Below are 22251 nucleotides of genomic sequence, written 5' to 3' on the forward strand. Positions count from 1 at the left end.
TGTCCATAAGCAGTGATTAGTCTCAGAGGTCACTACCCTACCTCACAGCCCTCTGCCTCTTGGCTTTTGAGGGACCCATTGCTTTCACATGAATGTGAAGTTTCTAATCCTGCATGCTTATGTTTTCATTTCTGCTCATTCCCTGAGTCCTGCGTGAGTCAGCAACACCTTTAGAGGATTTACAGTTTAGTGGGGAAGATTGAGATAACAACAAAATATTTAACTGCTCAACATCACTTATAATTAATCAGACATCAAGTCTTATCAATTCCATTTCTGAAATCCCTCTCTCTTCCATTCTCACCCCATCCAATCTTACTTTCACTGACTTAATTCTGGTACTACCATTCATGCCTGGCACTTTGCAATTGACTTCCCATCTGGTGTTTTTGACCTCCAGCCTCTCTTCCCACCGATCTGTCCTCTTCATCATTCCCAGTTATCTTGCTAGAATACAAAGCTCAACTGTTCACTCCTTGCTAGGGGATTTTCTATGGTTCCACTGCCTAAAGCTGATGGGACCTAGTAGTGTTAATAAATGCCAGGTGGGCTGTCAACTCTCAGAAACTCTATGCCACATTTTGAGCATATGTGTGTTATATCACACTTCTGGAGAGAGGATTTATAGCTTTTATCAAATTCTTCAAAAAAGGTGAAGAGCCATTGGATATAGGGTAAAGTCTAAGTTATTAGCATAGCATACAAGACGCTTCATAAACTGGCCCTAAATCAACATTCTAGATTCATTCCTGCTTTTTGTAATCATACATGGCCTCTACACTTCAGTAATTGGTCATGATTCTCAGTAACACAGGTGCTGTGAGGACATCTAGTAATCGGGTCATGATCTTGGTAGTACCTAGATTCCCCTCCTCACCATCTTGCTCACATCTTTTTATTTCATTTGGCTTGTGTACTCCTGCTCCTGCTCTAAGATGCAATGCCACTGCCATCTTCTAGTAAAATTTTCTCTTATCTCTAGGTAGAATCAATCACTGCTTGACCTGTTTTGTTTTGTTTTTTGTTTTTTTTCTTGAGACAGTCTGTCACCCAGACTGGAGTGCAGTGGTGTGATCTCAGCTCACTGCAACCTCCACCTTCTGGGTTCAAGCGATTCGCCTGTCTCAGCCTCCTGAGTAGTTGGGATTACAGGCACCCGCCACCATGCCTGGGTAATTTTTGTATTTTTAGTAGAGACAGGGTTTCACCATGTTCGCCAGGCTGGTCTTGATTCCTGACCTCAGGTGATCCACCCACCTCCGCCTCCCAAAGTGCTGGGATTACAGGTGTGAGCCACCACCCAGCCATCCTGTGTGTTTTGAGCGTATTGCTAGGACTTGATACAAATGGCTGTTTTAGCATTTGTCAGCCACCCAGTATAGTTACTTGTTTACACATCTATCCCCAGAAGTGGACTGTGTGCTTCTTAAGAGCTGTGACAAAGATGAATATGCCTCTGAATATGCGCAGTGCCTTGTAGAACACCGGATATGTAATCGGTCTCAGTGAATATTCATTAAATGAATGATTAACACAAGGCAGGTTAGGACAAACTGAAGTTGAATGTCTAATTCATAACAGCTGTCAGCTTTCACTCTTGTCCATATACATTCAGATTATCTAAAGACAGAGGGAAAAAATGTATGCAGAAGCTGCAGATAAGCAAGGGAATAGAAGAGGACAAAAATGAACCTGAATCATGGGGGCAAAAAAAGGATCACATTTCTGCTTATTCACATGTCTTTTTATGCCAACTCTAAATTCGCCCAAAATGTGTAAAGCTGAAAGATGATTAACCTGTCACATCTTGGCTTAATCTAGCTTTATCCAAGTCCTAGATCCTTGTTTGCCAAAGGGACCTCGTCACTGAGTAAACAGTTTTCATCCCTCTGCAGCACTTGGGAAGCTGTGCTTTTCAAGATGAGTGTGCTGGGATTAGAAGGAGAATTGGGAATGAGAATGAAGAGAGGCGGGTGAGGAAGTCCTGGCTTAATTAAAAGCATAGGCCTCTACCAATTAAAAAGAAGTAAAGAATACTTATTAAATCATTTTTAATGAGTGTAAAAATTAGTACAATACATAGATAACTATAGATCACAGAGAGATGTAAAGTTGAGCAGAATTAATCAGGAAAAATAACCTGATAGAAGCAAATCTGAACACACATTTTAAAGTCAGAGTTTTGGACTCGGGAGAACATATTTCCATTAGATTTTCCATAAAACTAAATATTGTGATTCAAATAATAGAGCTCTCATGTTAAAATAAATTAATAGAGGCAAAATATCAATACAATGTCCTTGAAGCTAGGGACTAGGTGATATTCAGCTTAACCCCTAATATCTAACACAGGGCTTGATACAGAGTTTAATGTTCAATGGATGTTTACTGTTCTGCTGAGTTTTTGGTGAGCACTTTTAATTTTAAAATGTTTCAGAGTGTACATACATAATATTGATGGCAAAAACTTCTAAAGAGGGACACAGTCTAGGCAACAGGATTTGGCCACTCTGGTGTTTTTGTTATATCCTGACTTTGCTGCTGTGGTATTTTAGGCAACTTAGTTCTCTCTGCCTCAGATTAATCACTTCCACAAAAAGGAATTTTGGCTAATTTCTGAGACACCTCTAGCTACAAAAATGTCTATGATTCTAAATTAGTCTATTTCATTTAAGCACATTTACAAATCAATTTTCTAATTTGTAAAATGGAACATAAGCATTTGCTCTATATAACTCATAGAGTTATTTTTTTAAATAAAAGTGCTAATATATGAAAAAACGTTGTGCAGTGCAATTAATAAATGAAATCCAAGTAGAGGCAGTCCTACAGCTTCAGTCCTAAGAATTGTTTTGTTACAAAGCAACTCTTGAAACAGAGAATCTCTGCTGGGACTTTCTTTCTTTACTAATACAATTTTCTGCATCCAGAACCTATGGCAGATCCTAAAGTGACTTCTGAATAATAAAAGAAATGCTAAATTATACTCTGTACTTTTTATTAATAAGAGTTTACTCTTTAATACTTTGAAAAGCAATAAATACTTGTAAGCAAAAGTCTCCCAAATGATGAGATAAAAGTCAGCTTTATTTGATGTTTTTCAGTTTCTGTATTGACTTAATTCCTAGCCAAGTGTGAAGGAATGATGTTTTTTTCTTCCTGTGATGTTTGTATTATAATGTGCTATATCAATAATCTTCATGACATACTTTGTTTTGTATCAAAACAGAAACGCTGTTATTGTGCTTCCCTACTGTGCAACTTAGTTTTTTAAAATGCTTTCCTACATATTAAGTCCTTTATCAATAATAAATGAGAGTCAGTTACTATAGTCTTAGTATAGCTTTTGTTGTAACTACATCAATCAAGCCATGCATTCTCTAGTTAAATAGGTATTTATTTCAAAAACACGATAGCCTACAATTTTTTCTTTAAAATCTTGTCCGGAGTAGATTGTAGTATAAGTGCCTCATTTAAAATAACTGTCTAAGAGAACCTGTCCTTATCGGGCCATTATAATTTGTCATCATTATCTGTAAATAGTACAGCTCTACTTGTATTAAAATGGGAAATAATAATGGTGATTAGAGACAAATATAGCAGTCATCTCTTCCTATCTTCCAGTCAACAGAAATATTTACGTTTTGGGGCTGGCTAAATTCCGCATACTTTTGGCATTTTTAAACTGAAAAATATCATCCAGATATTGTATATATGGGAAGGACTACCATCTTCTAATTTATAAATTAAATGATCATGTTAAGGAGCCATTTGCAAAACCACTTATTAAATGTTTATTATGAATAGTACATGAAACATGACATGATTTTTTGTGATTCTTGTGAGCCGTCTCTGGCTCTCAATGCTTGCAAAGTAGAAGCAAATACTTTGAGAGTTTATAAAGCTTAATTGTGCTTTCAATGTGTAAGCATTTTCAGCCTGTTACCTTTTTGTTTCCAGCAAGAAGAGTTCTTTTTCCTTCCACATCGATGTTGTTTAAGAGATATAATATTTAAATTGCATTAACATGCTTAGCAATGTGAAAAGTTAATAGATTAATGTCTCAGGCAGTGTTAGAATTACCAAAATGCCTCAGGAATATATTAAAATGGATCTTGGCCACAGACAATATCAAGATTGCTGAGGCACACCACAGGCATCTTTTTTAAAGCCTGTTTTGTAATAAGCAGAGAAAGTGAAGGTGCTAAATCATGGTTTACTACCCCATTTGCCTCACAGCCTCTCTGTCTCTGGTGCTGGGCCTCAAAAATCAATTTCACACACGGCTGCTATCAGCATTCTTTGAGCTATTAAGACGAAAGCACTTTCTCTTCTTTTTATTAAAACCAAGCTCCCTTTTATCACATAGCTCCTGCTTTGTGCTTCCCTGCCTTTACACTCCACTTTGTCAGTGGTGAGGGCTAACCTGTCTCCTGCCTCCCTTCCTTTCAGTTCTAAACTTCTTGAAAGGCTAACCCATGTTCACTGCACCCACTTCCCCAATACTCCCGAATTCTCTAGTGCTTTGTAATCTGGCTTCTGCCCACCGCTTGGCTGACGTGGCTCCTCTGAAATTCATCAGCATCCTGTAATTCACCACATCCTATGACTTTCCCTCACATCTTGCTGCGGAATATGCTCCCCTGGCTTCTTTGGCAGCGAGTTCTCCCCTGTTTTGTCCCCTGCCTTTTCTTACTCATCTGGACTAGCAAATGCTCTCATCCCCAAGATTCTTTCCTCAGGCCCCTGTTCTCTCTATGCTCCGATTGATCTTATCCACTTTCCTCACTTGAACTGTCTTCTCCTTGCATGTGATTTACAAATCTACGTCTCTTCCAATCTCCAGGATTCTAGTTTCACTTACCTGAATGCTTTGTTGATACTTTAAACTCAGCACATCCAAAACCAAGCTCGGTATTTGGGGCCCCAATATTTTAGCAGTCTTTCCCGCTAGCATAGTGATGAATATACAGACATTGCTATACAACAATTCCCCTTTCTCCAGCCTCCTCTGTCTTCCTCCTCATCCCCTTCACCTACCCCCTCCCCCTCCCTCCAATCAATTGCCTCTGCCACCTATTCTGCTTCTGCTGTGTAGCTTCCTTCTGTTCCCCCTGTCTGCTAGGGCCCCCATTCAGACTCTTCTTGCAGTGGTCTTCTATGTGATACACAACTCGGACCCCAGCCTGCTTCCAGCTCTGGCCAGGCCAGTTCCTCTGTGGCATGGGTCTCGGTGTGCCAGGACACATGCAGTAAAACAGCTGAACATAAGTTAGGAATGATGGTTTGGGATACGGCCTTGAATCCCAGCTGAGGAATTGGTCCTTGAGTAGACTCCAGACAGCTGGAGACAGTAAAGGCTTTTGAGCACGAGATGACTAAGGTTTTACAGTTTTCAAAGTACTTACACGTACTTATTTGATCCTCATAATACTACTATGAGGCACTGAAGGTTTATGGGCATTTTAGGAAAAAAGGGGAACTGAGAGTTGCTGTTAAAGGGTAGGAGACAAAGCCAGGTTACCATCATTTCCTCAACAGATGAGAGGAATTTAGTATCTCTTTATGTCTAATTAAGTAAGTGGCATATAGTTGGGTAAGTCGGTCATTTGGATAAGAATTAAATTTAGCTATCTGAGAAGAGCAGTGGGAAATATGACCAAATACTTAATCTCGCACAATGGCCATCTAGAAAAAGAAAAATAAAGAAAACAAAAGATGAGATGACTAGTCTGTGTGGAAGACTGAATGTTCTCAGCGTATGTTTTATTTTATCCCTTCAAATTGGGCTCAGGAAGGTTTTGATTTCTTCTATCTTTTATGAAATGATTTAACATGTTCATGGTTCCTATTTTTTGAATGAAAAGTGTATACATTGAAGTGGCTGGTGCATTATACTTCAGATTACACGACATCCTGGTAACTGGAGGATTTCTGAATCTCTTTGTGCATGCTATGTAACAGGATCGGATGATCATCTTCACATTAGGCACCAGAATGCTTCCTCTCACATGTAGACTTAACAATTTACAAAGTGCATTCACATTGACTACAGGAGCTCTTGGAATCAGTATATTATCCCTGTTTTAGGGACAAGGGGCTCCTAAGTTTTTGATTTTCACAGGGAGGAAGGGAGTTTATAAAGCATCTTCAAATATAAGAGATATATCCACTAACAGTTAAGAGGTTTTTGGAACCCTTTAAATATTCAATTAGATCAGTGATTGTCAACTCTGTCTATACATTCAAATTACCTGGGAAAATTGCCAATGTCTGGGTCTCTCCTCAGACCAACCGTATCAGAATCTCTTGTGGGGATGGAGGCTGCCAGCCACCCAGATATTTTGTTTGGAATTCCTGAGGTGATTTTTATGCAGAAGAGGGTTGAGAACCCTAAATTAGACAAGCATTTATGAGTGAATTCACTGGATGACTTTCTTGAACCAACTTTTATCTTTATTCTGTCTTAGACTTACTGGCTTCAATGTGCTCCAGACCCCACAAATTCAAAAGCAATCTTAGTTTTTCCTCTCAGTCCCTTTCTTTGAGATTGCATGGAAGACTGTAGTTACAAGGCAAAACTGTCAGCTGCTGTGAATCCAGGGAAAGACAAGAGGTTGGTTTCTGGAATGAGGTAGGGAAATTTCAGCCTTGCAGGGAGAGAGTAATAATTGCTGATGTTTATTGGGCACCTGCCACCTGTGTGGGGTACTGTGCTGAGTAGGTTGCATGACTTGTTTTATTAAACTTCACAATGATCCTTTGAGGTACATGCCACTGTTGATCCCTGTTTTACAGGCAAGGAAACGGGCACAGAAAATGACAGAAAGGTTACACTGGTGGAACCAGGGTTGAAATCCAGGCAGTCTATCTCTTAACCACTATTTCTGTGGTTATCAAACGTTGGTGTGTATCAGAATTACCAAGAAAGCAAATAAAATACACAGAGGTCTATACTCATTGAAGTAGGAGGGGCCGGAGCCTTCATAATTTTAACAAGTGTTTGGCTGATTTGGCTACTGACCAAACGTGGGAAGCTACTGAATTATGGTATCCTTGCTTCCAGATAAGGAAACAGGCACCCCTAGATTAAGAATAAAGGAGGTCCTGGGCAGAGGGTTTTGATCTTGATAGGCGACAGAACAGATCTAAGGTAAGACCAACATACAGACTCTCTCCAGGCCCTCAGATTGGGGAGATCAGTAAATAAAGGCGGGAATAATCCACATCAGATGGTAGGGAATGAGAGGGTTCCATAATCATATTTCTGCATCTGAATCTTAAGCCTAGCTTTGCTTCTATTCGTTAGATATTGGAAAGACTGATACAGCATTGCATCAAACCTAAGATGCAGTAGACTGAAGTGACATTCCTATTTTATATGCCATTATGAACCCTTTTAAAAATGCCACTCACTAAACTATGGCTGCTATAATTATGAAATTCATTCAAGTTGCTATAATCAGAAAACAAATTTGTATCTTAGGATCGATGAAATACGGTACAAGCTGTGAACTGCAATGAACTTGGTTCTGAAGCTGTGGAAATCACTCAGCACACTGGGGAGGCTCCTGCTAACCAAGGCCAAAAACATAGTTCAAACAACATGGAAAATAATCTGTACTGCATATTTCAATAAGATTTGTTTGCTATAAGCACTGAATACGCATACATGAAAAGTTGGGAAATTCGTATCACCTTTTAGGTTTTGGTACTCAGTTTTCTTACCGGTAAAATGGGTTGTGATCTGTGGTCAGGCTTATATGACACGACATACATAAACAAATAGCACAGTACTCGGCACCTAGGAGGAGACTGAAATTAACTTTTTTTCCCCTTTTGCTAAGTCTAAAGACATTTTCATGCTGTTTGCAGTCAATTTCAGGGAAGGAGGAAGGAAAGTAAAAGTGGTAATCGTCCAAAATTAGAATGAAAGTCAGAAGGACCATGTGATTTAAAACATAAATACCTATTTGATGCTGTTCCAAAGCAAATCTACTTTATGAGGTGAGGCCAAGCTATAATCAATTTTGTACTAATGCTGCGTAAAGAGCTACATGCACAGTGGAGACTATTCGTTTATAATTAGGAAAATAAATTCTATACACGAGATTCCAATGCCTGATTAAAAATCCGACGCCTTAGCAATCTGATTAATAAAGAAACAATATAAAGAGTTTATGTGACATTTAACTCACTTTAGTATAACTTAGGAGTTATTTTTTCAAATCATGTTTTTTAGTATAAAATGATAAATTGAGGAATTTCAGATATGGCCTGATTATTTTCTGAAGGCCACAATTAATATTTAATCAGGGCAGATACATTTAGACCATTAATGCTGCATCTTTTACCGGCATTTTTAGCTGTTTTCAAAGGGAACTTCATGTGTGATGCCTATGTTAGACAATGTGAAAAGCTGCAAGAATTAGGGCAAAGAGATTTGCTGGCATCCCACGTAAAGACTCGTAATTGTGACATGAATCTAAGGAGTGGAGTAGGACACTATTTGGTGAGAAAACAGATAAAGATCACACATGGGAAACTACTACAGCCTCAGACAACAATAATCACTCAAAGGTACAAAAATGACTCCCTGTTATGGGCTTTGTGTTACATGAGGGAGGTAAAGTTTTCAAAAAGCACAGGATTTTCACTCCCACTCCGCTTTTTTTTGAGACAAGGTCTCACTTTGTCACCCAGGCTGGAGTGCAGTCACACAATCTCGGCTCACTGCAGCCTCCATCTCTCCAGCTCAAGCAATCCTCCCACCTCAGCCTCCTGAGTAGCTAGGACTACAGGCACGCACTACCATGCCTGGCTAATTTTTGCATTTTTTCTTAGAGACGAGGTTTTGCCATGTTGCCCAGGTTGGTCTTGAACTCCTGGGCTCAAGCAATCCTCCTGCCTTGGCCTCCCAAAGTGCTGAGACTACAGGTGTGGGCCACCATGCTGGCTAGGCCAGGATTGCCCTTTTGAAATAGCCTCTATTTTTAAAAGCTCACTGAGAGTGAATAAAGGGTTAAGTCACAAAAGTTTGGCAGTCTCTTCAGAAAACTTGGGCCTGAATTCACACTTTGCTAAATGACAGAAAGTTCTTAACTTTTTAGGATACAGATACATTGGTTGTTCCCGAATACCTTCAATAATTTGGGAAAAATAATCCCTAACTGTAGGTCAAAAATTTTAACTGGGAGGCCTTGAATAAAATTACTAACTCTTTCACACTTTCATTCAGCAAACATTTGTTGAACACCGACTCAGTTCCAAGCCCTGGTTCTATGCTAAACAGTGGGATCTAAAGAACCCTAGCACCCAGCTGGCACTTTATAAGAGCCTCTGAGGCCTCAAGATGTACAGCAAACGGAGCCCACAGGAGGTTTTTGCTACCAGTAACTATGTAGCCTTACAGCTGGACGTTTACGCTTCTTTGTCATCACTACTGCTGCTGCTGTTGCTACTGCCTTCGTGGCTTCTCACCAGGAGAGGTGTAATAATCTTGTAACTTTTGGCCTCCCTTCTCCAGGCCTTTCCACTCTATGTGGCCATCACAGCTGTCTTTCTAAAACAAAAACTTGTGTCAGAGCTTCTGGGGGTGGCCTGCAACACCCTGCATGATCTGGCTGTGCTCCAGCTATAGGGATTCACTCACTGTTCCTTGAACTTACCTTCCCTTTCCTTCTTCTGGGCCTTTGCCCGTGCAAGTCCCTCTGCTGGCAATGCCCCCTCTTCCCTCTCTTATCTGCCTGATGAACTTCCATTGAGTTATTCTCTACTAGGACAGTGCCTGAGACACATCAGACAGAAAAATGCCAGCAACCTTCCCATTCTTTGTTTTCTTCTTTGTGCTACTACAGAAACTCATATCCTCTGCTCTGCCTCAGTCTATTATTTTTTAAAAACTTTGTTTGGTGCCTGTGAGCTTCCTGGGGAGTAAGACTGTCTTGTTCATCTTTGTGTTTCAAGGAAAGTGACTGGCAGACAGCAGGCCAGTCCATGACAAAGTATGTGTTGACACATAGAATAAAGAGAATAAGGACATTGGTTAGCTTTCCATAAAGCTAAATGTGTTTAGTTACTTTTTTTCTTCTGAAATCATGTACCTGGGACTTTTGGCTTTTTCAAATGACCTTTAATTTCTTGTACTGGTAAAAGAAAACGGGAGAGTTGAGACATGAATGAACTCTGCCTCAGTTCAAATCTGTACCCTTCCCCTACCGACTGAGTGATCTTAGGCATGTTACATAACCTCTCTGTGCCTCAGTTTCCTTGTCAAGATGGAAAATTGTCATGGCTCCATCCATAGGGTTCTTATGAGAATTAGATAATTTAATGCAGTATATATAAAGTGCTTCTTACATTGAAGCAAGTACTCTCTTGAGTATTAACCAATGTTATTTCATTGATGAAACTATGGTGAGAGAAATTTATTTTATTAGCATCCTTAGTTAACAATACAAAAAATTAGAAATTTGTCTCTACTTGCCGTAACTCCTACCTACCTGCCAACCAGCCTTATTTTTTTTTCTGAAATTTTAATAGTCTATGAAATCCAAAAGTCTGAGAATCACTGCTTTAAATCATCTAGAACTCTCAAATGGGCAAAACCCACTGATCGAGTTTCTTAAAATCAAAATCCTGGAGCCTGCAGCCAAGACAGTCCTACTTAATAAAAGTCCCAGCACCAGCAAACTGAAGTTAGCAAACCTTTTGTGGGAAAACCTACTGTCATTAGCCTTCTATATGCAGCTGACTGGCCTTTTATTTGCCTGAAAGAGGGACTGGTTTAAAGGTTTTACTACTTTAGCATAGCTCTAGATTGAAAAGACAGGTGTTTATGTATCAAATAAACACAGAGACAAAGTAATACACTCATTAAGCTTAGGTTTCAGTATTCCTAAAAAAGAGGATTTCAGGAAAAAAAAGCAAAAGTCAAAGAAATGACCTTAAATATAAATCTTTAGAGATTTAGAGTTTTTCTAACACATTCTTTCTTGAATCACTATAAATAATGAATTAATGTGTCTATTTCTTTAGGCAGAAACCCCGTTACATCAGCAATAGTTAAATATACAGTTTAAAGAAAATAATATCATGACAGCAACATAAAACCAGTGGAAAGTACTGACCAATTAATTCCTGTCTCCCTCACCCCTGTGCCAAATCCTTACTGATATTCTATGTAGAAGGACTCATCTTTAGGACCATGTCTGTTTTGTTCAACACAGCATAGCCAGTACCTAGCACAGTGCCTGATATATAGCAGGCTCTCAATGAAGATGCTATTTTGCACTAAGGGAGGAAAGAAAGCTAGCACTTCTCAGAGACGTGCTACATGCAAGATCCCATATGAAGTTATTTTCACACATATATCACCAAATTATCCACATTTTTCATTAATAGGGAAACAAGTTCAATGGGGCTTATTGGTATGACATAACTCTAGGGAAGAGCTGTATTTTACAGATTTTAGTTCTCTGTTCTTGCCAGGTCACCCTGATATTTATAAGCCAACAATGATCTTTGAGTTTGTTTTTGTTTTTGTTTTTGTTTTTTTCAGAGACAGAGTCTTGCTCTGTCACCCAGGCTGGAGTGCAGTGGCACAATCTCGGCTCACTGCAAGCTCCGCCTCCCAGGTTCACGCCATTCTCCTGCCTCAGCATCCTGAGTAGCTGGGACTACAGGCACTCGCCACCATGCCCGGGTAATTTTTTGTATTTTTAGTAGAGATAGGGTTTCACCGTGTTAGCGAGGATGGTCTCGATCTCCTGACCTCGTGATCCACCTGCCTTGGACTCCCAAAGTGCTGGGATTACAGGTGTTAGCCACCGCGCCACGCCGATCTTTGAGTTTTAACTCAAGATTGTTTTGCAGCAGCTTCATTGGATCCTTGGTTTCTTCTGCATGTGACATTTCAACATTTCAATCCCTCTCTACCAAAGCCAGCATGATGGCTGTTATTTAAAGGTCCTAAAGGGGCCACACAGTATAATACAGGAGAATGAACTCAATAGAAGGAGGACAGACAAAAGGAAACAGCACAAGATTCCAGTGTCTGGATCCTATGTACTAGGTGCTCGTGATAAATATAACTTGAATCTCTTTACAGACATTTATATTTTAAATTAAATTATCTGCAAAATGAAAGGGCTGGAATAGGCAACTAATTAATTTATTCAAACAAACACATCAAACACTTTTTCTATATCAAACTCTTTGTCTGGTGCTAGAGATACCAGGACAAAATAAAACAAAACCCCTGCCTTCAAAGAGATACCAGTCAACTGAGGTCACATTCTGCATGCATCAAAGATTCCCTTTAATTCTAAAACCATTCTATGAATCTATGGGCTGGGAATTTAAATGCCAATTAACCTCATAACAGTAATTTCAAAGCATGTTTGTTATCTCAGACCAGCTACAAGCCCCAAATAAGAACTAAAAGTTTGTAGTATATCAGGGAAATTATATTAGGTCTCAGTGACAAATGGTTATAACAGCTAGAAAAAAAGAACCGGCTAGTTCTGAAAACGTTCCCACCAAATCTCACTTAAGCACACCTGAACAGTAGGAGTTCTTATTGTTTCCATTAATCTTTTTCATTCCTAGTTGTATTGATGAAGTACAATATTCTAACAATACTCATACAGACTTCAAATGGTGACTGAGATTACAGCCAGCAAAGGAGGCTGAGAAATCAGATACCCTACCATACCTTACTATGGGAACAAAGTGAGGTATATTTATTTTATTGGACAGTTTGAATTTATTATAGGTTGCTCACAATTTCCTGTCTCATTTCTTTAGTGCTCTTGGAATTTATGTCAGGATGTCTTAGGTTATCACACTCTTTTCATCCCAACATTTATGCCAACAAACTGAATTGACTTAGAGAAAGTCCCTGGACAAAAATTGAAGGCGAAAATACCCAAAGCTTTAGCTGGAGAATGGCAGAAGATTTGGAAAAAAATCTGAAAAAGCAATGAAGATGAAAATGGAAACTCGGTGAAAATTAATGTAGTGTAGAATTGGCAAACATACCACTTATTTCTTTAAACAAATAGAAGAAAGAACCCGCTTATGAGGTGCACCCAAATAATTCACAGGTGGTGAAACTATTAGAGTCCGGCAATTTCTTGCCTCAGAAGTGGAATAAATCTGCTGTATTATAAATGGCATATGTTCATGCACGTGATTTTTCTGCTATTCCCTTTCTTTCAACTATCCTACTTTTGATGCACAAGATCATCTTGGTCCTATTGTAATTAATTAATTTTAATAAGAACTTTAGGTATAATTCTAATGAGGATGGGAGATACAACCTCATATAGTAATTGCACTGACAGAAATATAATTCCAAATGTAATCTATTTGTTTTTTGCATGGATTTTGGTTGTTGCCAAGAAAGCACAATGTAGTGGAAACTATGTACAGATTGTAATCTGGCAGCAGATTCCCCAGTGATAGTGGGGCAGATGAAAACTCTCTAGATATTGGTCACACATAATGGTAATTCTCACAGAGATAACCATTTATCTTGAAAATAGTTTTTCCCTAAAGAATATTAACTAAAAAATTGTTCCAGTGTGTTCTGTTGCACAAATTGAGATTATGAACTATAGAAACAGTAAAAATAACTTTTCATGTTCAGAATCAAATAGTGATTGATAATTTGAAAATAACACATTCATAATCTATGGAAAGCCATAATTTACATTTACACAGGGATAAAATGATTAAACAAACAGCGTCTAAGCAGGTGCAGAGAGTTATTTACAAGATGAACCAGCTTGTGGGGAAATTGAAAATAATAATGTCCATCACAGAACTGTTGCCTACAGAAGAGTTGTGTTTTGAAAAATTAAAAAAACAAAAAACAAACTCTTGACAACAAAATGTCCAACACACTTCCAAGCTCTTCACTGTAGAGATTGTGACTTAATCTCTGTAGCTGGGATTATAGATGCCTGCCACCATGCCCAGCTAATTTTTGTATTTTTAGTAGAGATGGGGTTTCACCATGTTGGCCAGGCTGGTCTCGAACTCCTGACCTCAGGTGATCCACCCTCCTCGGCCTCCCAGAGTGCTGGGAGTACAGATGTGAGCCACTGCACCCAGCCTAAAACCACTGTTCTTTCATGGCACTCAGACACCTCCAAGAAAAATGAGTTAAAGATTGTTTGAAACTAGGGATATTCAAGAAGTGTGGTTTACTTTATATATCGCTGTACAAAACATTTGTTTACTTTGCCTTTGTGAGTCTGTTCCCTCTCTGTGAATTGTTCACTCTGATTTTCTGACATTCTGCCCTTGGAGCAGTTTCAGTGTTGCACCCTGGTTTCAGCTTCTCAGCATCTTTTTCTGTTATATTTGCCTTCCCCTTGGATCTGTGTGCTTCTATGTTCTTGGCCTCGCTGTTTGATCCCACTCTGTCCCAGGAGATTTCAACTGTTTCACCACAGCCTTGCCTCTTTGGTTTTCTTTCCTCATTTTCTACCACTCCCTCATCCACTTCCAGATTCTATGTTTTAAAAATGGACCCATTTTCCTATTTTCCCTGTAGTACTGACACATACCCCCAACTACTTATCACACTTTAGGTATGCAGTAAATTGCAAACCGCAAAGATCAAACCACCATTAGAATGATGTGGCATCTTGTTAGTTCTCTTTTCCCATATAATAAATGGAAAACGGTATTAGTACTTACTTATGAGTAAGTACTGGCATGTATAGCATCTAAATTTGAAGCATATGTTATTTCTTAAAAGTTTTCAGCATAACAAACAACACCTTTCCCAAAATTTCAGGGTTTTCACACAACAAAGTTTGTTTCTTGCTCATGGTTAAATGAATGTTCACAGTGTAAGTCTGTGAGAGTGACACTGAGGGGCTGTGCTCCATGTAGTCATTCAGGGACCTAGACTTCCACTTGGTGGCTTTGCCATTCCTTAGAGTCATGAAGTTTTTTCTAGTGGATTCTCTGCATCCAGCGGGTGGGTAAAGAGAGAGTGTTTGATGCTTGGGGGATCACGTAGGCTGAGGGATCAGGCCTACAGGTGCCATATAGTACTTCTAGCTATTTTTCACTGATGAGAACTCAATTACATAGTACCATCCAATCACAGGGAAGGCTGGCAAATACAGTTTATCATTGTGCCCAGTAGCAAGAAGAAACAGGTTTTAGTGAATCCGCAGCATTGTCTCTGCTAACATGAGAGTTTATTTTAAGTACTTTCAAGTTTTACAAAACTGTGACTAATATAAGTATCGTTTTCTTCCTGAGGACAAGTTTTGAAAAAAGAAAAATATTTGAGAACTAAATGGATAAAAAATATATGAAACATCCAAAATGATTCATTCTAATTAACAAGAGCAAAAGGGGTTAATTGTTGTTCAGTGTGTGGCTACGTATATTTAAGAGACAGAGAAAGGAATACAGAATATATACCTCTTTTGCGTTTCTCAGGGTTGTTGACTTGGTCTTACCAAAACCAGAAATAGTGAAACGCTTCACATGTAAAATGAATGCTGACATTTTTCCTTCCTACTTGTACTTTTACCTGTTTTCACCTTTTCTTGCCAAGTCATTCTTATTTTTCCATTTATTTATTCATTCACCCACATTTATCGAGATCAAATTACCAGGCATTCTGAAAGAGGCAGGAGGAACAAGTCACACCTTCTGCTGTCCCCCACAGCTTTGTGGGACAGAAAGAAGTGTAAGATAAGTAAGAGATGGGCGATGGCACAGATAAATGCAAAGTAGCCCAAGAACTATAAAAATTACATATAAAATATTTTAGAGATTACAATGAATTATTTATGCCTTCTGACAAGCAATTACTAAGCACTGACTATACACATAGCTATATATGGGTAGAATTTGGGATGGGACTATTTGAACACAGAAATTATGGTATTTCTCCTAATAAAGGTTACAATTACTTCATGAGATAAAATATATTTCTCTAATCAAAATAAAGAATGCTTGTGGATACAGCAAAACTTTGTAATGGATTTGTAAATACTGAGTTTCTTGGGAAAGACAATAAACAAAAAGCCCGAGGTCACTGTTGGCTGCAGATTACAGCCATTGGGCATCTTCTTGACGTGGCCAGAAAACTTAACTAACTGCCCTCCATGCTGGGTGCTCCAGTTAACAGAGTCCCTGAGAGGCAAAACAGAACAGTTAAGCTTTATTCAATGTAGGTTTTAATCTTGAAGTTCGGGAATTGGGGAGATTTAGTCATTTATTTTTGAGCTCATGGAAAGAAGGGGTTGATAGCAACAGCTTACCCCAGTTAGCAGGCAGGCTCCCCACACAGCTGTGCTGGCCTATTTCAATTAGGATCCTTTAGGACTTACATCACCTCTGGTATGCCAGTCCTAAGCCGCTCATGAGCCAGTACTGCCAATCAAGCCAAAATTCAACCACATGGTATGGTTTTTATGATGTAGACAGAAAATGACATGCACTTGTCTCATTCTGGTGAAAACACAAAGTTTGAAGCCAGCTCTCTAAAAGAAGAAAGTTAGTAACAATGACAAGACTGTAAAACTTGATTTAGACACATTTTCCTGTGATTATCTCAATACAGTTAACCAGCAGGTTATTCATGGTGATTCAAGGAATGCTCTCACTCAAGAAAAGGCTCCGGTCCTTATGCTACGAAGAGGTCACTTCTGGGTCACTCTACTCATGAGACCACAGAAACAGTAGAATATGCTTACTGAGAGGAGGGCACAATTAAACTTACATAGCTGGACCTGAGAGCGTGATTCACTGAAAATATGAAGAATTAAAGAACCCTTCGATAGTCTCTGTAACTCATTTTTTCTCTTCATTTAGTTCACAAACTGTATCTACACGGCACTCTACTAGGTGCTTCGGGAAAAGTAGAAATTCATAGGACCCAGTATTTTTCCTGGAAGAGTTTAAAATTATATTCTGAGTAAGCCATAATAAAGGGGAGAACCAAAACACCAGACCAAGTCTCATGCTAATATAATCCCCAAGCAAAATACAGCCCAAGTAAACTAAGTTTTTTAAAAAAATGAGTAACTTGTATAGAGTTAACGACACTTAACTGATAAAAATTGCAAACCCTAACTGTAATTTTGTTAGTAGGATAGAAGAATAAACTTTGTGAATCTCCTAAGTTAGAGTAATAGCCTACTCCATGGTGTGTTAGAAGACTGCTTTCCAATTTATACATACATAATAGTAAATGGGCATCAACATGTATTAAAACATACAAATGCACAAATACATACATGCATTTATTTATTCATTCTCTTTGTCTCTCAAAAGACTTCAATTTCCATATGCTTTTTCAAGGAAAAACTTTCCTGGTGTAACAAGATTCTTCTGTAGTTCACTAGTGACCACTATCGGACACTCTTCCCTCAACTTATATGAAGCAAAAGAAATGGTGTTATGTGAAAATAATAATGGGGGGCCAGAAAGTGGTCCTGAACACACTGAAACACTAAAAACAGGAGCCTGAGTAAACAAAAATGTAGCTGGCCATGTCTAGACAAGAAACTTCACAAAAACATGAAGAAAGTGATTTTTAAATGTTAAATGCTTCATAGCGTTCTGTAGACCTATGCGAAAAGTCTTCAAGCTTGATTTAAAGACAATCTAGGTTTGAGAAAAAGAAATCTGTGTAGAGTGAACAATTATAGAAAAGTGCTTGTGCATGCACATGAACACACACGGACATACATGCTGCTGGAACAGGCTGCGGTCTCCTGTAAATAAGGGACTTAACATTCATTCCACAAGCTAATGGTGCTTCTCCCCATCCAAGATAGATCCACTTAGATAATAGTGGGAGAGAGTGCCAGAGGGACTGAAGGGAATGGGCTATTGTGTTTGACTAGTTGCCATGTATAAATTAGTACAGAGAAGAAAAAGAAATTCAACAGAAAAACACATGTACTTTATTATAATTCCTAGTGTTACTCTTGCAACTCTCACAATAGCAGGCAAAAGAGCTTAAAACTGTTTAAAAGAAACAAAAGGCAAATGCAAATTTGATTAAACGCCTTTCTGACAAGAAGTGATTTGACTTCAAGTGTAGATGGACACATATGTCAATGGCCGGTCATGGTTTTTGCCACATTCTTTTTGAGCTAAACAATTGGGACAAAGGAGAGAGAATAAATACGAGAAAGCAGAATGGGAGGATTGAGAAAATGGCATTATGTAGCTTAATTTCACCTGAATATCAAATGAAATCTCTTGATCAGTACTACTGTCCTACTGTGTCCAGAATATAAATCTATGATCAAAGCTCTGTGCGTGAAAATATGGGTGGTATCCTAAAATAGATTCAACACCCATCCTCTCAGAAATAAGGGGAAGGATTTTGACAGAATGAAGGCTGAACAACCTTCAATATTTGTACACACTCAAGAACCTAGTCATGATACAGATGATTCAGCTGTCAATGAAATGAGGGATATTTTAATAAGGTAGAGACTGGGCTTGCCACCAAATAGGATGTTTTCCAATTAAGTTACAGAGACCTTTAGAAATTGCCCCAAATAAGTCCAAGAATAGACAGAATACTTGCAATGTGTAAATGAAAACAAAAACAAAAAAAAAAACTATAGGAAAAACAAGCCCCTCAATTCAATTTCTCTATCAAGCTTGAAGGTTGAGCTGATGATGCCACACTTCTAGTTCTAAATCAAGTACAGAAGAGGCTAAAGGTCACAATCTCTTAAGCCAATAATTAAATTTAATGCTAAAGGGGGCAGTTAATGAGCAAGTTTAACAAGTGCTCATGATATTGTACATATCTTTAATGATCAAGATGATGCAAAAAGCCTAAATATCTGCAACAAAGGGTACAGACCAACCTGCACCAATGTTTTCATTGTTCTTAAATATTTACAACCACCATACGAAGCAAACATGTTCTATTCTCTCCATTATTTGACCTTTGGGTTCAAATGCAAGCTTATTTCATTGCCTGAAAAAATGGGTTTAAAATGTCTTATTTGTATGATTATTGTAAGGATTTATTGTAATGATTTTCAAACAACTAGCCACATTCAGACACAAAATACATGACAGCTATTACTAATGCTGTTATTGCTTTGCAAAGGGATGTATGTAAACATCAGTCAGTTCTTCCTTTTGTAGCATAACTCTCAGATTTCCACTTCATTTAAATGCAGGCATAAAACAAACCTAGGTTTGTTTTAATTTTATCTTTATAATACAATTATTGTAATTTAAATATGATATGTTTTAAGTCCTTCTGAAATAAGCATACATACCTTTTCATTCCACATAAGTCAAATTATATGCTCTAATACATATATGAATATTCAAGGTATCACAGAGGGATATAATGCGTTTACCAAATGGATAGCAAAACAATCTATTCCTGAATGGGAAAGTTTTACTAAAGTATAATGAGATCATACTTCCATATGAAAATATCAAAAAAAGTAATGTATACTGGTAATTTGCTTTATGATGCAATATAATGGGAAAATAACACACACTTAAAAAAATCACAAAGAAGGAAAGATGAGACAAACTAATGGTGTATACAAGTAACACATCCCATATGGAAAAAATGAGACACCTTTCATAAATCGCTTGCTCCACAAGTCATAAAGCATACCTAAACATTCTGTTCTTTGTATTTTTCAGAACAGCTAAAACTTATAGTTCATTCGTGCTTGAAATGTAGTTTACCTTTAAATTTCTATGAAAAATTAAAAATATATTTCTATATTTATAGCACTTGCAATGCAGCATTATAATTTCTTAGCTACAATGATGCAAATCATTAAGAAGTGGGAATGTATAAAATATTGAATCACTGTCTGATTACTCTATTTGATGAATCTCCTGGACTTTTTCAGTTTGTACCAAATGGCTTTCTTCCCTACTTCAAAATTATAGCGCAGATCAGATTTGTCAGAATATAATCAGAAAAAAACATTCCTTCCCCATCAAGGAATCAGTGCAACCTATTCATTTGCTACATTTTTACCTTGTTCTCTTCCTGCCTTGTTACCTTCTGAGGAAGTTCTGGCATGTTATAAATGTGACAGGAAAAACTACAATCACATTTGTTTGGATCAGTGTGTGCAAATTTTGGAATCAAACCTTCAGATGAGGTTTACTAAGCTGCCTGCCCAGAACACTCTGGTTTAAAAAATGTGCATTGCTATTAATATTTTGAGTGTAGATTTATTTTGGACAGTAAATGTTCATTTTCTGCCCATAAAACCAAGTATGAGTCACAACGGAACATTTACTTTGAGTCAAAAATGCAATGTGTACTGACGTTCAAGAGCAGAGCATCTTATCACTATGACTGTGGCAATCAGCCATACTAAAAGTCACCATTCCTTTTTCTTCTTTAAAAGTAAATTTGAGATCAAAGGCCATAATCCTCAATTCATAAATCCTAGCATTAACTTCTATCCATAAATGACTTGCAGTAATTAAGAGCCATAATCTGGGCTGGCTGCAAAGAGGCTCTCATTCTCCTCTTTACCTGGTTCCATAGTACATGTGCATAGATGGAAAGTAATTCATTAAAGGCAGTACGGGCAAGCTCTGCAAAGCCTATCCATCAAAAAATTCCAGGAACACCACAGTGAGTGAGTTTAATTTCAGGATGTCTGTTATGCAAATTCCAAGCATACACACCACCATATATACAGTCCTCAGCTCCCAAACTCCATGCAGTATGTCCCAAAGTTCATGTCTCAGTATCAGTATTACTATATAGCAGTAACTAATTCCAGAAAGTCTTGCAGACTTTATCTTGCTGGGAAGTTGAGGTTAAAAGTTCTAGAAGGAGCATTCTCTCTTTGTAATCGTGTAAATTATTTCACCTGGAGTTTTAAGATAAAGACACACACACACACACACACAAACACACATACACACACACACCCCCAACAGCACCCAGACTCAATGGCAATAGCAATGCATTGAAATGAAAAGGCATTTACCAGGAGCAGGAAAGCCAGAAAGAGGAGCAGTGTGCCAGGAGTTGCCCGACGGCAGCATTCCATGCTTGGATCCTTGCCGGAATCAGAATCGGACACTGAATAAGCTGCTAAGTGCTCCTCTGCCTGCTGTCACATCCAGTACTGGTGCTAACACTCCAGTCCTGCCTATCAGCTTCCATCAGCCCCTCTCACATTTCCTGACCGAGGGGTGGGTGGGTGGATGGGTGGGGGGTAAGCTGAATGGAATCTCTCTCGGAGCAGGCAGCCAGCCAATCAGGCTCCTGCTAATCAGACATGCTGAATAACAAAGCCAGGAGGACAGAGAAAGTGTAACGGTGCGAGCAAAAAAGGGGGAAAAGGACGAAAAAGAAAGGCGAGCGAGCAGCAGAGCGAGAAGGGAAATGCAAAAGATGCAGAATTGCAAAAGACGAAGCCAAGCACTGTGCTTCCCATGGACCTGGTTAGTTCTTTGTGAGATGCATTTCTATTTGCCATTTGCCTGTGCTGATGTCTGTTGCTTTGTAAAGTACAGTAGCTCCCTGTGACTGTGTATTGTTCCATTCAGGAGAGAAACTTAATCCCTGTCAATATATAACATATGCCATAAAGGGAAAGAACCATAGACAAAAACCGACTTAATATGCCCTGAAAATATGTTCTGTACAACTGTTTTATTTCACCTCCATAAAGTTCCTCTTTACTTTCTCTCTTGACTTGGAAAATAAATACTCTATACATTTTCTGAAGGTTCCTCACTAAGCCTAAACAGTGGCATAAGTTATTTTGTGTTATTAAGGACTTAATTTGGGGGAGAAAAAAAACAAAGCAAGTTGCTTCTCTGTAAAGTGACAATTTAAGGCATTTAAGATTTGCTAATTGTAAAGGCACAATTAGAAACTTAGATCCCCCAGTTTAAAAAGAAACCCTCAACAAAGATCCAGGATGAGTGGGGCTGAAATTTGGGGTTGAGGAGCAGCCTGGTTTTGATGCACTGCCAACTCTCAACTATCTATTTTAGCCACGGGAGAGAAAGAAAGGATGAATTAAATCCTCAGTTAATCCCCAAACCTTTTTTTTAACGAAGTTTCAGCTTCCTCCGCACCTCACCCACGTCCTTTATCAGAGCTGTTATAATGCAGAAAAGGCTGAACTGAGTTTTACCTCATTTTTCCATCCACTATTGCAAGAGGGTTGGATGGGATGACCTTGGAGGCCAGTCCAGCCCTGAAGGAAGTGCTAATGAGCAGTGAAATGA

At 38.5% G+C, this 22251-nt stretch overlaps 1 protein-coding gene across 4 annotated transcripts in view; it reads right to left on the reverse strand.

Moving 5' to 3' along the window:
* Positions 1-21472, reverse strand: part of ADAMTSL1 (ADAMTS like 1) — a 443211-nt gene extending 421739 nt beyond the window's left edge. For 3 of the 4 annotated variants that reach the window (XM_055351516.2, XM_063696343.1, XM_004047838.5), the window contains exon 1: positions 20997-21426. In XM_055351516.2, the coding sequence (XP_055207491.1) occupies positions 20997-21059 (63 nt within the window). In that variant the 5' untranslated portion in view covers positions 21060-21426. Of the gene's footprint in view, positions 1-20996 lie in introns of all 4 variants that reach the window. The other variant, XM_063696342.1, reaches the window with a different exon arrangement.
* Positions 21473-22251: the final 779 nt, after the last annotated feature.

This window comes from Gorilla gorilla, chromosome 13 (genome assembly GCF_029281585.2).
Source record: "Gorilla gorilla gorilla isolate KB3781 chromosome 13, NHGRI_mGorGor1-v2.1_pri, whole genome shotgun sequence".
Classification (NCBI taxonomy): Eukaryota; Metazoa; Chordata; class Mammalia; order Primates; family Hominidae; genus Gorilla; species Gorilla gorilla.